Here is an 18,039-nt window from a genome sequence, read left to right as displayed (position 1 = left end):
TATGCACACACAATGCTTGGCTAATTCATTCCATGCTACAGTCTTTGTTCATGCTAGTAATTTAGATTTCTCTGTCATTTTTATCTCTGGCTTCTATAAATCTTTCACACCAACACGAATGCTCCACCATTTCTACAATTGTTATTCCATCCTGTGGACTATCTAAATTGTTTTTAATACAGATTCCATATACTGTATTGGTGATGCAGACCTCATTACCTGAAGTATCTCTTTGAACAAATAACTCCTCACTGATCCATCTTAGAGCTTAGCTAATAAACTGAGGATTTCTCCTGGCACAGCGGGATCCCACAAGGAGGGGCACGCGTGCCTGTGTCATGTCTTCTGGCTTGGTGGCGGGTGGAAGACATGCATAGTTAAAATAAAGGCACAGAGAGAGGTGATGGCAGCAACAGATGCACATCTGTTGGAGAAACCTCGCGTTGGGTGAGTCTGAGTGCTTGCTTTGAGTTTTGAAGGGGGAGTGTTGCATCAAAATACAAGTTAGAACAACCATAAATCTGTACTAGTCAGTGTAGTGGAAGAGTCTTGGTCAGTAGCTAAAGTGTAAGTCCCCTTCTTCCCATGCAGCAAGAGAGGGATTCATACGATTTCTCTGCTTACTTTCCCTCCCCACACTGAGACCTGAATGACCCAGCTTCAGTGTTCATCTCCCCAAGGGGTTCTGGGGTGAAGCTTTCCTTCAGGGTGAAGTGAAAAACGTGCCTGTGGTTTTTTTAGTTTTAGTCCTTTCTTCAGCATGTTTAGTGTTTCTGTTTCTGTGTTTCAGACACAGGTGTGTTTTGTTGCACAGGTGAGTATTTATGCTTAGAAGTATCCTGTACTTTTAAGTAGTTGGGCTTTTAAATCCTTGTCCATTTTTCACCTTTTTCCCCATGCTAATGTAATAACACTAAACCCTATCCTTTTCCTAGTACTGACCTCATCATCTCTGGGTGCTACTCCAGTAATAAAAAAAATAAAGACTTGTGGGTTATGGGATCCTTTATAGACCTGCAAGGAACTCATCTGGCTCAGCTGGAAGGGGTCATGTAAACCTTCTGCAACTGTTAGAGTCTGTGTGGTTTCACACCCAACAAATGTCAAAGCAGAACTCAGCTGCAACAGCCAAGTTTCATCTGTGTTTGAATCAACCCATAAAAGAACCCACCAAACTCCACGCCAGTCATTTCAGACTTGCAAGAAACCACCCAGGTTCAGTGAAGAGGTCAAGAATCTGGTAAACATTTTGGCAAATATGGCTCAAGAAACCCCTGGGTTTTTTCCAAGTCTGTATAGTCTGACCAGCCTGATAGCTGGTCCATCCTAATGACAAGTAATTTCTGTTCCTTGTAGCTCTTACTCTGTGTAGAAACATTGAGAATGAAACTACAGCTTGTCCTCTTTAGGCATTTGAATTGCACCCACTTGCAAAGTTCTGGAGGATGAAGGGAGTCTCTCTGGGGAAGAGGATGTTTACCCACGAGCACAGTGGTGAAGATGGTGAGGCAGCACAAGATTCTCAGCTTGAAGAGGAGAGCAGAAGGGATGAAAGCCCTTTCACTGGAAAGCTTTGTGATGACGCCAGCTCTGGTACAACCCTCCAGAGTGGCCCTTCTCAGGCGGTAAGGGATCTCACAGAAGGTAAGACAGCTCACTTATCGAATGTCAGAGCATGCCTGCAACTTTGGCAGATGAAACAGAGCATGAAGAAGTACAGAATGCTTGGCAGATGTATTACTTTCTGGCAGCAATGTAATTCTGGTTATCAAATGAAAGCAGATATAATACCAACCAAAGAGGACCATACCATGCTTCTAACAGTCTAGACTGACTAGATTGTTTTCTGACTCATTTAAATTTGAAGGTAGAAGTCAAAAGTCAGGATAATTCTTGAGTATGATGCCTTGAGAATGAAATGTAAAGCTTGCAGAATATGACAGACCATCTACAAATGTAAATCAATTGCCCAGTGCCAATGGATCTATTACCTTACAACACTTCACAGCTGAACCACCATGTCCTTAAAGGGCCCAGACCTCAGCCAGACTCTCAGATTTGGAGTTTCTCTCAACAAAATATTCCATTCCCAGGTTGACCCAAACATACCTCAGAGTTTTTGGCATTCATTTCACAAAGGTGTCAGAAAAAAACCCTGAAGCCTTGACCACCACTAACAACCAAAGCACCACGTGAGTCAACACCTCTTTGCACAGATGAAATTAAATGTCCTGCCTTTTTTCATCCAGGTTTAATGAGATCTTATGTCTGACCACACTCAGGTGTGTTGGAAGCACAGGACTCACCCGAACCATTGAATCCAAGAGGTATCACCCAAAGGAAAATGGGACACAAGGAGAATAGGCTACAACCCCACTGAGAAGCTGGATGGTATCACTTTGAGTGCCCCTGAGAGAGCCACACAGTACAACATGTTATCCCAACCCAGAGCAGCAGACAGGAGAGTGGGCAGCCCTTGGGGGAGAGAGAAAAGGTCAGGAACAAGCTAAGGATACCCAGCTGGGTGATGAGGAAAAGAGTGACCTCAGTGCTGGAAAAAAATTTACATCATCTCCCCAGTGAAGTAATATCAGACATAGGGTAAATGAAAAGGTATTGATTTAACTTCTGCCAGCTAACAGCTTGTCAGGCCAAGGCCATGTATTATTTTCTTTGAATAGGTTTCCTGCCTCAAATCACTTGCAGTATTTTCTTTGCAGTATGATAGCAGCACTAAAATGTATCATTGCCACATATTGGAAGGCCAGTGTTGTATGCACAGTACTTCCATCAATTATTTGGGACTCTCCCATTACTTAAGCTTCTGGGAAGTCTGCAGAGGGATTTTTCTGAGCGGCTTGTAGCTCATTTTTGATTGGCCATATTATTCACCGCAGTAATCATGACAACCATAAACAAGACAACAGTTGGAAATACTCTTTCCATGGGCTGTGACCTTGGATGGCTGTGCAGGCCCCGAGGCCATTGCTGGGTCTGAAGTTGCACAGATATGAGTGACTTCATCTACAGATCACTGGAGATTCCATGTCTCTTGCCAGTCACTTTTCAGTGAGTGGAACACACAGTTGTGTTCTGGAGACATCGCCGTCGAACTCTGAGGGTTATAAACCTTTGCAGGACCGTAGCGAGAAAGGTGAGAAGGAAACCATCCCAAACAGATCCCTGCGGCACCGTAGTAGAGACACCCTTACCTACTCGAAGCTCTTGTCCAAAGACTGTTTTCTCTCCCAGCGCAGAGCAGTTCCACCTCCCGTACCGAAACTGGTACTGGCACTCATTGATTCCCATCTGTGCCCCTTCCCCGATCACAATGATGGCATCAGGGCGGCTCTGGCAGATCGCTCGCTGCCGAGGGGCCAGGCCTGGGATTTTGTTGCAGATTATGTTAGCTCCTAAAGCCACCACGGATGACAAAGCTCTGAAGAAAAAAGCAGAAAGACACGTTATAACAAAATTGGGGTGACCAGGTGCTGCTGTGGGGCTGGCTGCTGTGCAAAAGGGGAAGGGTTGGAGGTTGAGTTCTTGTAATTATGACGACTTGGCACAACGTCTCTTGTCTGGTATAGCAGCCTGGAAATCTTGCAGCAATTCCTGATTTGATTTGTGCCAGAAAAAACAAAGAAATGGAATTTTGGCACTTTTGTTTCCAGTCCTACACAGAGACGTGAGCTTGTGAGATGTGGAAAGAAAGACTTACTTAAAATCAAAAAGTAGTGATAAGCGATCATCCACAAATCTCTGAAACTCATGTCTACTTTGAAAGCAGGTTCAGACTCAGTGTTTTTGTTGCTGCAGCCAGTTCATCCACCCCTCATTTGAAATTGTTAAGCACAATTTAGAAAATGTCTTGACACTACTGACACTCTTGCCCATTACTATGCTCAGGGTATTGAATGATTAATGAAGTTCACCAGCATAACTGTGCTTTTAGATCTGGCAAACATCATGGAGCACATTGGAGTGATCCTTAATATGTGCCATCCACACTAAAAACATTTGCAATGCTCATTCTTCAAGGATATTTTCAGAACTCATTAAGAAGTTTGCATATAACTTGCACCTGCCATATGTTTTCACTTGAGCACGTTTATTTTTCATTTTTCAGCTCACTTTTCAACATCTTCACAGGCTCATTTTTCAACATCTCCACAGCCTACATTTTAAACGGTAATATTTGGGAAAAAAATAGGACGACATGGGTGTGTGTTTGGTGATGCCTCTGGTCACTGAGTACTCAGCAGACCTGTGTGGAGATGCTGCAGCTGGCTCTGGACAAGCAGACTGACTGCCCCGTGATCCTACTTCCCACCTTGAACACCTGCTAAAGCCTTTCATCTTAGTGCTAAAAATTTCCCACTGGAAATGCTCCCCTTGAGGAGATGCTGACTAAACGAAATTAAAGAATTTGATGAGAATTTGTCAACTTTGTCACAAGGTAACTGCACAATTACATAAACACTGCATTTCAATGAAATCCGAGTGTTTAATTTTGTCATTTCAATAAGATACAGTAAAGCCAGAGCAAGGAGGCTGAAACTGAGAACTCTGGCCAAAATGAAATATACTGCTGTTCCTATGGAATGGAAATTCCACGATGATACACTCTGCCTTTAATAGGTATTTTTGCATCTTTTCCAAAGTTAACAATCCATGAGAAATTCACCTCTTATGAATTTTTGTTTATGGCGGTGGAGGGGGGGTTATGGATAAAGAAATAAGGTATCACACAGAGCATGCATGTCCTGTTGTTCTGTCTATTAAACAGAAGTAAGAACAAAATGCAGTTGCAGTCTGACCACTCTCAGTGTTGGAGCAGGAGTGCTCAGACCTGCAGCTTTAATTTGTGTTCCTCTGGGTGCTGAGCAACGAAGCTGGAGCATCATCTGGGACCAGAGAGTCCCTGAGATTCAAGAAGGTTTTGAGCTAAGGTGTCTTTTTTTTTTCTGGCAAAAAAATTCTCCAATTTAAAATATAAATAAATAAATAAATAAAATAAAAATAGTGATGTCTTTAAATTAGGACTTTCCAAGAGATGCGATAATCTTTAAAAAGTATTATGTTTGATATAGGGATAAGATTCTCCTTACAGTGGCTTATGACCTTCATGCTATGGCTTCAAAAGCTAATGAAAATCATAGAGGAAAGTATCTTTTTTTTTTTTTTTTTTTTCTTTTTTTAAATCAGACCCTTTTCAATATTGAAAAGTGAAAGTGTTATTTTTCTTTGAAAGGTCATGGAGCTTTTCTCCCTCTGACTTCATCCACCTTCCACACAAAGTAGGATGGACATTCTGAAAATATTACAGTAAAACACAAAGGAAAACATTTTTTTCTTGATAGACAATGTGTCAAATTCAGAAAGATACGCTCTTTGATGAGACTAAAATGCTGTGCCCCGTTCTCACCCCATCCCCTCCACCTGGCTTTGCCCAGTTCCCTGGGACAGACCAGGTGCCCGCAACACCTTCCCACCTGGGAACCCATTTCACTGCTGCTTCAGACCCTTCCAGGAAAATCTGACCCTGAGGAAATCCGGGGCTGACTCCTAAGAAAGAGACGTGCACAAGTCATTCCAAATTCCATTTGATGCTTGGCATATGCACAAGACACACAGTTCTGGTCTTGTAGCTGCCTGACAGTCATCAGGTTACTGAGGCTATGCCACCAGTTTGCTGGCAAAAATTACCTCTAAAAGTTGATTTTATGTTATATAAATAATTTCTTAAAAATTAAAAAAAAAGATAAAAACTGTTCAACAACTTCCTGACATCATTTTTTTTTTTAACTGGTGGGCTTCCACAGTTTCCACTAACTATTCTCGAGCTGAGCAGCCTTGAAAACCTTACGACTTTCAAAACAAAGCAAGAATTGGCCACAGCAACTAAATGTATAATTTTCAGTTAAGTTGCTTCCTTCATACACGTCACTGCTGTCTCATAATTAGGTTAAAGAGAATATTCTTTGGTCTCCCATTGTTTTTTGGAGCAGGCCTTGGTCAAAGTATTTTAACACAGTGGGTTGGTTTATCCATCCAGAAAATAAGCATGATCATATCTGCTTCAGGAGGTATTGTGAGGGTGTCATAATTATTGTGTGCTTGTGAAGTGTATTATAACAATTTAACTGCAATTATTGGGGGTGGAAGGGGGCTTAATTTTTCTGTTATTACTTCCAGAAACTTCCCCCTCTCTGGCCTGAACTTACCAGCACATTCCCTCAGACTTGTTTAGCCTACTTTTAAACTGTTACAGTGCCAAAAGAAATGCTGAATCATGAAACTGAGGTTTTGGAAAACTTTATTTTTATTAAAGAAATGCACCCAACAGCATTTCAAGCTTCCTCTCCTCTATTTCTTGTGGCGTCCCTCAGTTTGTGCATCCGTCACACATTCAAGAGGGCTGTGCTGTGCTCCTGCCCCTTGGCAGGTTGAAGGCTACATTATTTTATTTTTTTTAAAGAAGGAGATTTTTTCACTTTATAGCTGTCAAAAGGCAGATCCCCCATGCCACATTTTGGCATCTTCTTTCATCTAATCTTTCTTTGTGGTGCAAATTGCCTTGATTTTTATCTCCAGAAACTCCTGAGTGTGGCATTTTGTTAAGATTTCTGATGCAGTTTACAGTAATTGGAACCACCCTGCACCACGACAATCCCCACACTGCTCGGGGTTCTGGGTCATCCGCATGGGCTATCCAATTAAACACCATCCACATGGCTTATCCAGAAAAACAGAGAGTGGAATAACACATTTCCTAAGGAATTGGCATTAGTGGCTGGCGTATGGAGAGCTTTCACATTTCGTCATGCCTATGCCATTAATCCAAGGGAAACACCAGCATGGAAATTGAGCAACAGCTATAAACAGAGTTATGCCCAAAGTTAAAAAACAACAACCCCCCCCCAAAAAAAAACCCAACCAAAAAAACCCACAAGAAAACCCCCAAAAACCTAACAACAGCAAACAAACAAACCAAAAACCACACACATACAAAAAAAAAAAAAATCCCCTCGGATCTGGGCTTAGACAGGACCTTACAGTTCAAACTTCCATCAAATTAAACCTGATGAGAAAGATTTTGGAAGGCTTGGTTTCTGAATAAGAATTCTGAAACATCAGGGTTTTTTTCCTTTGAAAATATAACTAGGACTGTGTCACAGCAAGCAGAAATTCATGGCAATGGGAGACAAGGTTCAGCTTATTTTCTGAAATGATGCTTGCTAACTTATGCAAAGAAAGATGAATCCTGTCACAAAAAGAGAAATTTCTCCCTCCAAATGTATTTCCTGTTACAGTTGTATCTCCTCTGTAGGACCTAAGCAACTCCAGATTCCCTTTTCACAAAGTGAAATAAAAATTATTAGATATTCTAAGCAAGTCATAAAAGTAAAAGTCTTTGAAAAGCTTCAGAAATTAAACGCTAAGGCCACTTAAGTTTTAAGAACTGCTTGTTGGAAGAGAAATGTACTCTTCATTCCTGACTGGCTTGATTGAGTCTCCATCTCATATTTGCAAAAGCAAGCATTCACTTAACTTGAGCACGAGATATTTTATTGATTTCAAATGTTATCATGTCCTTGCAACTTCTGATTAATTTTACATATTAGAAGGTCATAATGTGGAGTTTACAGAGTCTTTGCTTGAGTGGAAAATAAATAAAGTAAATCCTTATAATGGACAGCTATGCAAGCACATGAGAAGAAAAAAAAAATCTAAAATTTAATCTTGTTAAAAGAATCTGAATTTTGATAAAGCTATGAAAAAGAACTCTCTACTTATAGAGGAAGAGCAGCAACTAACCAACCTTTGGGGCTGTCCCCAAGCTCCTGCACAGACACAGATGTGTACCAAGATTTCTCTGAGTAGCTTAATACACCGTTCTGACAAATACATGACAAAAGATGTAAAATAAGAGATTAAACCAACAACACATTGCATACAGATTAAACACTTAATCAAGATGATTTTAACCCTTTGGCTAAAAAAACCCTAAAAATTGTTTTAAAAATTCTCTGCCAATCTGCGCTCCCTGGGCAAATTACATTCTATTGGAGCTCAGAACTGGCTTCAAGAAGTTCTTCTCCTCCAGCACCCTCCCTCACTTGCGTTCCTGGCTGCACAACAGCACTTCCCACCCAGCCAGCCTTACTGCAAGCCCTTGGGTAGGCAGCCATAGGGTCACTGTGAGCCCACCCCAGCTTCTCGGTATTCACCTGAAACTGCTGTTGGGCAGGGGGATTGATTTCAGCAAGGAATGAAGGGATTCAGCCACATGAACCCTGTTAACAGCAGGGGAGTTGTGCAGCTTTTTGGCACGCTGTACCGAAAACTTGCCCCACCATCTCTGACAAAAAAAAAAGAATCCACATAGTGGGTTCTTTGTTAGCAGGAACCACCGAGGTATTTTGTGGTGACACTGCGACACATCTGAAACCCTACACCACTACCAAATGGTTGAGTTAATTAAGAATTCCTAAGTAAATATTTTGAGTGCGTATCACTTGCAGAAATTGGCAGGAGCGTCCCGGGCTCTGAATGCCATCTGCATATGTTTAGGCTTTCAGTTTTGTTTTCCACCCTGGCTTGGGGACATCGTTGCTCGGCACATTTGTTACTGAAGCAGAAACCCACTCGGGCTGTGCGATACAGCCCAGTGCTGCTCTCCCCTCTGCCGGGGCTCCGGACCTGGGGGCTGCACACAGCAACCTGCTCATTCCCACCAAATGAAAGGCAGAGATTTCTTTGAGCTCCTCACCCCAAAAAGTGCCTGATAGCCCCTGCAGCGTGCTTGTGGCACGGTCAGCAGTGGCAGGGGAGGGATAGGTGAGTTGAGGGATGACCCACAGGAGGGCAGAGCATGCCTCGGGCTAAACGCCTGCTTGAGAGAGGAGTGGGGGCATGGCCCCCATCCCTCTGTGCCACAGTGATGGGGGAACACCAGCAAAGCATTGGGTCACACCCTCCCCTACCTGCCAGCTGGGGCGGCTGCTATGAAGCCAGCACTGAATCATCAGGCTTTAGCAGAAGGAGAGGAGACGTTGCCTGGGATGCCATTCACAGATCAGCACCAGCCTCCTGCAAATTCCTACTGTTCACTGAGCAAGAGAAATCTGATTTTGACATGTATCTTATTTGCTGTATGACTGGTCCACTGCAATAATTTTTAATAATCTTTTGGTGAGGCAACACTTGATATGTAACAGCAGGATATCTTGAAGACTGTTACATCCGTAGTTTAATTTTTTTACACCAAAGAAAGGCTCATGGAGAACAGAAATGCCTCACAGGTCTCAAGTGTCCCGTTGTAAAGGCCATACTAGCACATTTACATTTCCATTTTCATGGGACATTCACTGCCCTCCAGAATTTTCATGGCAAACTACAGCATAATGAGGATTTTCTTTCTTGCCTCAAATCACTTTGCTCTAGGGGCATCTTGTTATATGGTGGAAAACACGTCCTGCGGATATAAAAATTTATAAAAATAAAACCGGGTGTTAAAATATCTGAAGTGTGGCAAATAATGATTCCAAAGGAATTTGTGTTTCAAGAAGTGTTTGGTTTGCTAAACCAGAGAAAACTGATAGGCCAGTGTTGGAAAGCTGCAGGAAGGCAGCAATTCTAGCATTCTCCTGGGCAATTCGTGGAAGGCTGGAATATTCCTGCTTTGGTCTTGACGGTGATGAGGGTGGTGACATACATGGTGTAATTGAACTTATCTGAATAAGCTTAATGAAAAACGGTGTTGATATAGAATGATTTGATTCCTTTTACAAACAGGACTTTATCAGATTTAGAAATCAAACTGAAACACTTTTGTTTTGCACAGATTTTTTTTTTCTTTTGTCTCTACAAACACCATTAGCAGGACCTATCCGTCCAGTTCTAACATGCACATGCCTTACCTTGCAGAGTACCAAGCAGCTTCCACCCTCAGTAACAACAAAGGCCATTCCTCAATGCCAAGACGCCCCTCACAGCTGGTGTTGATGTCTAGCACTATAATTTTCCTTCTACCCCATTTCTGATTCCCTCTAGCACTAGAAAGAGCCACACTGATATCTGACAGGGAGGCACAGAGCTGTTTGCTCAGCAGCATCCCTCCACTCTGGAGAGCAAAGTTACCTTGCAGAATAACCAGGGTGGGATATTGCAGCTCTCCTAGCATGGAATGCAACTTTGAGATACCAAAGTGGCTGGAAGAGATAACTCACAGATTTCCTGTGTTTAAGCAGAAAGGGTTCAGTATCATAGAAAAACAAAACTTTCATATTTCTATATGTAAAATCCGCAGTTTTTTCATGTTTTTCATATAGTAAATAAGAAAAAACTGTCAATACTGGCACAAAATAATGTGATGCCAAACAGGGATATCTATGAATTTCTAAGGTTTCTTTCAGCTACTTATTTCAAAATTTTAATTCTGAGTGATGCAAGAGGCCTGGTAAACCACACAGTAACTTTTCTAGTTGCCTGGCTTGTTGAGTCTATTCTAGGTGTTCAGAAGGATTAGCAAAAGCAATTTTGAGTTGTTTTTCTAGAGGGAGTTTCTAAATTTGGTGTGCAGCCATAAAAACTGTGCATCTGTGTTATTATCCTAGTGGCCCGTGCTGGGTGTGTCCTTGGTGTTTCGCAAATCTCTATAAGCTTGTGAAAGCAGCTGGATGGAATACTTCTCCTTCTAAAACCCCCTCTCTAAAGATCCTGCACACACTGTCAATCACACACATGCAGCCATTTACCTGCTCTTTTGTTAGGTGACATATGGACCCCAATTTAGCTGCTTTTTGCATTCAAACTGAAGATGCTGCTGGTTATGGGCACCTTGAATTGCTTTTTTCCTCTAGTTCTCTTTCTGAACTTAATATTTGACAAGAAAAATTCCGTTATGGCCATTCAATCCGAAGAATGAAGAGATTTAAAGAGGTAAGCGATAAGGATTGTTTGGGATTCACAGCTGAGCCTGCAGAGGTGGTACTAAAACAACTTTACTGAAGTGAGTTGTATGCAATCTATAGGAGCTGTAGGCAGCTTGTGGCACACACAGTGTCAGCCAGTGAGCACCCAGAGCAGGTTAAGCCTGGCTTAATAGCTACATCCGAGCCACAGTCTAGTCTTTATCTTCAGTCAGCCCCACACTCACAGAAATCTCCTTGCACTGCCAACAAATACTTTCTCATTTTTCTCCCTGATGCTACCATTCCTTTGCCACTGATCTTTACCATCAGGTAAAACAGAAATTGATAGAGAAGTGCTGGCTTTCTGTCTGAATTAAATTTATCTGTTCCAAAGAAGAAAAGCTAACAGCGGCACCACGGACTATTATGAAGCTGAGAAATTATCAAAGTTTCCTAAAACTCTATGACTTAAATACCTTCTAAGCACTATGGCATGCTCAGAAGATGAGTTTGTTTTAAAAGGGTCGTGCTCATAGGCAAGGACAGCCATGGACATTCTCTAAGGTGTGAAGTGTGCAACCTGCCCCCTCAGTTCCCCGAGTGGTGACCTCGATGACGTGACATGCCTTTGTGCACGGCGTCAGGCCAAGAGCACGCCTGCCTTTAGGCACTACAGCAGAATTCCTGCACCGAGGGATCCAAAAGCACGTGCCGAGGCACGTCAGACTGGCAGCTGTGCGTGCAGAACTGGCCCCTGCGTGCTCACGTGGAAAGGCTCCTGTTGGGAGAGAAGGAGGCCGTGAATGCTGGGGACTGAAGGAGCTGCATTCCCCCGAGAGAGCTTGGTGAGAAAGCAGCGTGGTGAGCACATCTGCCTGAGTGGTGATGGGAAGGCACAGGATCCACAGAAGGGAGCAAAATGGACAGTAAGTGACCTTGAGGAGGCAGTATTCCATCCATCCGTCTTCCCTGGGCAGGATCTTTCCCACGCCTTTCCCACTCCTGACAGGCACTTCATACATTTATAAATCGTCCTACCTAAATTTTCCCTAATATGGGTGGTTGGGCACTGAACAGGCTCCCCAGGGAATGGTCATGGCTCCAAGGCTGACAGAACCAAGGGAGCTTTTGAACAACACTCAGGCACAGGGTGAGATTCTTGAGTTGGGCTTGATGATCCCTGCGGGTCCCTTCCAACTCAGAATATTCCAATGTTTCTATTCTATGATTCTATGAAATTTCTGCAATTAAAACGTCTTCTCAGATACCCAATGGGAACAGAATATTTTGTCCCCAGAGGCATTGCACTGTCCTTTATGTTTATAAATTTGGAGAGCAAACCAGCCCTCATTTAAATTTTCCTCTCATGCATGAAAGCTCTGATCATTTCTATCCCCCTTTTCAATATTCCCTCCCACTGGTCCAAGCTCTTCTGCACAAGAAGATAAAATGTACAACATGACATCGATTTCATTCTCCTCTTCTCCTCTCAAAAACAAGATAACTGCTTTTGCCATTCCTTGCCTTTAGCTCCACTTAGTAAAACAGAGTTGAGACCAGCATCCGACTTCAAAAACATGGAGGGGAACTATGGTGAAAAGTGTAGAAAAACAATTTGCTTAGACTGTACTTAATATTTGCATTAGAGGTTTTACTGTCTGAGACACGTCAAGTAAAAGTATTTTCACTAAGTACCTAAAATACACATACTTTGTGTTTTAAAAACACCTATTTTAAGAGTCTTAAAAATACTGCTGATATTGCCTCCCACTGATACACAGCCTGAATAAGTCTATGCCAAGATTCGGTGCAGTATTGAGTGGGATTACAGCGTAGGAAGAGATTTTCTCAATGAACAGTAGCCCAAGTAGGCTTGATGTGTTTTGGTTTCATTGCACTTCTGAGAATCAGAGCAACTGCTCAGGAGAATGAGAATTGCTCCAGCTGGAGATCTGTGAACTAACAGAATGAGGTGGCATCACTTCCAGCCTTACTAAGTCATTCTCTTGTGTCTCCAAATAAAGCCAAGTAAGTTTTTCTTCTAAGGAACTACATGTGTTGGTGGAAAGGTGTCTTTCAGTTGCAGGCTTAAATGCTGTCACCCTTTGTCTAATTTCTAGGCCAGTCTGTATGTCCAAGGGACCCTAGGAGTTAAGATTTACGGTTCAAATTATTCAATCCTTCTGAATTTTCTGTAATTTGTGGATTTTCTATAGAGTATGGATGATATAAATTTTCTATTCAGTAACACTTCTAGAATTAAGCCAGTGTTTACTTTTTTTTCATCCAACTTCTGAGGATTTCAACCCTAGTAAAAATCAAAGTGCCTGATTTTATTGGATTACCATTGCATTATGCCATTACATGAATCATTAAACTCCAGTTTCTCCACCTCACACATAAAACATTTGTGCCATATCCTCAAGTTTTCCTAGAATAGCTTATATGATCAAAGTTTACTGCCATGGCAGAACAAACATGCAGCATGGGAAAGACATTACTATAAAACAAAACTGAGTGGAAGCTGAAAACTCAGAGTAACTTTGAGAGCTGGGTTTTGGTTTCTTCGGATCTTTAATCCCCAGAATGGCTGCTTTTTTTTTTTTCTTTTTTTTTCTTTTTTTTTTTTTTTCCCCCTTGTCCAAACTGTTCACCCAAGTCTAATGACCATTGAACAGTCTGGCAGGCTCTACACATGAGATAGGATTAGGGGGTCATGGGTTCAGTCCATAAGTAGGACCACTCACCCCTCTCACAAATCTACTCAGTTGACAGACAATTCTTTTTGATGAGTTGGCCACCCATTTGGAGGGTCAACAGAATTCTCACTTATTTTGAAAATTTGACCATGAGACACAAACTGCCTTTCTGTGTGGGGAAGCCCACCCCACAGACAGGGAAAAAAATTTCCCAGTTCATGCTGTTCAAAATCCATCTTCCCAAGGCTCTTCCTGGGCTGGCCAGTGTTTTCCAAGCTGAGTGCTTTTATTCTGTCTTCCGGTGTGCTCTCAAAAATACTTACACAGTGCTAAAAATCTTCATTTTAAAGGAAAGGCTAGTTGCACTAATGGAGCAACATATGTATTCGTTCAGTTACTTTAATGAAGAGAATGTTTTACGTGCTTTCAGGGAAAAAAAGAATTATAAATAATACCTTAATGCCATGTCTTAAAGTATGCTTTAGAACTCTCCTAAGCATCTTGTTTGTTATGCTTCAAAACTTTCTGTCACCAGAAAGGAAAAAAAAATCAACAACATTCCTTCTGTCTTACAGAAAAATGAGAGTAAGGGAATCGCCCCTTTGGGGTTTTTTGTTTTGTGTTGGGAAAACTATAACTTCATGAAGGATCTGATAACTGACCCATATGGTGCATGATCCTGATAATACAATCCAAACATCACAAACCAACTCCCAAAAGCTAACAAGAATCAGCATCTTTGTTGTAGAACAAAACAATGAGTTTTCATGCTAACCCAAAATCCAGTTCCTCTGGAGATACCAAATGCCTAATTCACAATGAAAATAGATGGTGATAGCCGATGACGCATGTCCTACGGTTTGCTGTTGCTTCCCACAGATGAAACAGAGGGCTTGATCTCTTGTGGTGTTAAAAATCCTCTGGCATTTTTTGGAATCAAAGAACTGATGGAAAGTCAGATAATTAAACTTGCCTGCGTAGAATCCCTGTAAGTATTAACTATATGTTGTATTCTTTTGTTCTTTCTGTTTAAACGGGTTTTTCTGCATTTTTTCTGTGTATAAACCATCCTAGCTTTTTTATTTTGGGGGTAAGAAACTCGCTGATTACTTAAGTAAAAGGGCTTAAGTAAAAGGCTGATATTTTCCAGTTCAGATTCAAATGATCCACCCTAGAAGTTCAGACATGATATTTAACTCTATGACCCAAGAGGACAATCCCATGAATGTAAAACTGAGCACACACATCAGAAGCCTGCAACTGTTTTGGGACTCATATGAGGACATAAATATTATATATTTATGACTTATCTGTATGAAGTGCATACACAGTACAGGTGAGTGTGGTTATAACTCTAAAAGAAAATGCATAAAATTTTATGTGTTTCTTAGGGTCACTCAGGGCTTTCTAGAAATGGTAATGAATGAATCCACACTACACAGAAGAGATGACTCTCCTTATTTTACTAGTAGAGGAAAATGTGATGCACAGATCTAGAGACTTCAAATGGGAAACTTGAACTTACAATGATTTTTATACCATGGACTATTTTTGATTCATAACTGTCATGATCAGTTCCCTATCCAGTTTGGTTATTTAGCTAAAAACCACCATTGTGCTATTTCAGTTAAAGACAAACACTGACAGCCAGTTTCTAGGTGAAGGGATTATTCTCAGTTCTGCCAAATATTCAGCAATGTATCATCATGTGTGTCCAAATAACATCACTGCATGAAACTTTAATGCAGAGAAAAGTTCATCATTAATAAAAATGTTTCCCATGCCAAAAAATCGCTCACTCAGAAGGAAAATGTAAACTCAAAAGAGAGATCAAATAGCTTGTGGTATAAGGTCCTAACACACTGCAGCCAACTAAAGTCACTTTTACTGACTGAAGTCTGCAGCAAGGCTGAAATGGTAATAAAATTCCAGGAATAAAACAGGACAGACCAGAGAAAACTGGAAATATTGTGAAAAATAAGTCCATTAGAGTGGACCTTCCGCTCCCCACCGTCGGTGTCACTTTGTCCATGATGTGATCCCAACTGTGACAGCACCAGGAGAAGCTCGGATCAGGAAGGGGAAGGCGACGCAGTGTGGCCTGAGGGAGCTGCTGGCCCATGCCAGGCACCACTGACTGCACTGCCAGGGGCACCCAAGCCAAGCTGGGCCTGGGAATGCCGACAGCTGCACGGTGCCAGCATCCCAAGACTGATCCCAGAAAAGATGGGCACTACGGCAGAGAGGATTGAGCTGCTTGACCTCAGATGACTCAGTGTGACAAATACAGGGCTTGCAGAGAAAAATAAAACTCTGCATAGCCAACATTAAGGGGAAAAAAAAAAAAAAAGTGATAATTCAGTGTTTGCCTGATGGCTTTTTTTCCCAGTTATAAAAAGCTCCTTGTTCAGCTTTTACAAGATATATCTGGTGTATTCTTTTTTTATGCAAGAATGAAAGGAGACAAGAAAAATTCTGGCACACTTCTTTTGGTAATTTTCTAGAAACTGATATTCTCCCTCCCTTATTTTCCTACCCACATGCAATGGCTGCTGTATTCACTGCTGAACTGGAAAAGTCTTCTCTGAGGATGAGGAGAGAGTTCCTGTTCTATAACCAGTTGAATTCTATGAAGAGACCATCAATGAGGCAATGACAGATAACACCTGTGGTGTGCTGGAAATTATCCCAAGGCTGGCCAAACTCACATCAATCCAAACCACTTGTTTCATCATGATCTGAATCAAAAATGTGAAAATAAAAAGCTGTATGATGTTTGCCTACAGTAACTTATCTCACTGGCCACCAATTCTTTGCATCTATCATGGGTTTAAAATTCTGCACAAAATACCAAAATTCCACCCACATTCCCCACACTTCACTATGCTCAGTGAACTCGCACAGAAGTAAGCTAATACTTCGAACTGCTGTTACTCCAAGCCAGAGGGGGTGGAATTAAATATCCCTGACACTGAAGCGTGGTAAACTGGTGGGTAGCTTTTATTTTTGTCTTACTGATAGACTGTTTTCCTAGTGGCTGAGATCCTTGGGTTTGATTGCAAGCTGTTGACTTGCAAGCTTACAGCAGTCCTGGCCTGGATATAGTTATAAGGAAAGCCCTGTAGAAAGCTGCCAAATTGTAACCTGACACTGAATAAAAAGAAAACATGAAGGAATAGGTCCCTGAGAAGATCTTGTGAGTTACTGATGCCAGGAATCAAAGCCGGACTCCAGCAACTTTTGTACAGAGACTTTATCCAGGAATTAAGTGGTGTTGCAGGAATTTTACTCTTATCCTAGCTACAATGTGTTTGTTTCCATCATTTCTTCTTAATTAGCATCAGCTGATGTGAGATCCAAAACACTCTAAGCCTTCCTTTGAGCATGGTGAGACACTGTACAGGCAAATGAAATAATCTTCAAACCTATCCTGTGTGAAATAAAGGAAAGCCTAGAGTCAAAAAAATCAGAGATTGAAATTCCCAGCAATAGCAATAGATGAGAAGTGGGACTCTAAGATGTGAATACTGAAGCACAGAACTATGCAAAAAGCTGTTTGTTTTGAATTTGAATGTGGCAGTTAATCCAAAACATCTTTTGGTTTGCAAAGGTTTTAATGAATTTTAATGAAAAAGCTGGCAAAAATTATCTTAATTGGCTCCCTACCATCTTAACTTAGTGACATCTTCCACATGCAATACCTTTGTCAACCAAACTCCTACTCAGCTCCTCGGTGATTACTGAAACTTAAAGACTCACCCATCCCCTTTTGGAGACAATTCCAACCATTATGGCACAATACAAAAAGAAGGCACTGAAAACCCACACAGGAGCTTGTATAAAATTGTTAGAGTTTCCAGCCGATGTACATCTTTACAGGATCAAACCCAAGCAGTTGCTGGACATGAGATTTCACTTTGCTGGTTTTAGTTGCCTGCACCAATATCTCCCACATTTCAGAGGCTCACAGCTAGTAAATGGATGGGAAGTCACCATGGCACACACTGAGGGCAGTATTCACAACGTTCACATTCCTGTTGTCTTTCTACATGAAAGACCTTAGGATTATAATGTCAAATCACGGGAATGGTAGGCCAGTTCATCCCATAGGTAGGATTTGATTGAAAATCTGAGGTCACAGGCTCAGAAAATCAGGCAACCTGACACAAGTCTTGCTCTGCTCTGTTCACACCTAGAACATCAGCTCACTTCCCACGTTTACAAGCTAAGGCAGGCTGTAAGAAGGATGCATCCAGTAGGTGCGGGATATTGAGAGTCTCAATTGAAGAGCAGCCTAACCTTGCCCTCCCTGTTCACCTGTTCTTCCAGAAGATCCACAGGTGAGAAGTGGAGAGCCCGCTTCTCCAGTGGCTGCAATACTGGATCAAAGTAACAAGTTCTGGTCTCACTCTTGGCTCTGATTT

At 41.7% G+C, this 18,039-nt stretch overlaps 1 protein-coding gene across 1 annotated transcript in view; it reads right to left on the bottom strand.

Annotated features, from left to right (window-relative positions):
• The window catches only part of WNT7B (Wnt family member 7B), an 85,161-nt gene that overhangs the window by 39,587 nt on the left and 27,535 nt on the right, over positions 1-18,039 (bottom strand). Inside the window, exon 2 of the mRNA XM_040062007.2 lies at positions 3,213-3,439. Coding sequence (XP_039917941.1) covers positions 3,213-3,439 — 227 coding nt within the window. The remainder of the gene's footprint in view (positions 1-3,212; positions 3,440-18,039) is intronic.

This window comes from Hirundo rustica, chromosome 4 (assembly GCF_015227805.2).
Source record: "Hirundo rustica isolate bHirRus1 chromosome 4, bHirRus1.pri.v3, whole genome shotgun sequence".
NCBI lineage: Eukaryota > Metazoa > Chordata > Aves > Passeriformes > Hirundinidae > Hirundo > Hirundo rustica.
This window is presented reverse-complemented; position numbering and strand designations above follow the sequence as displayed.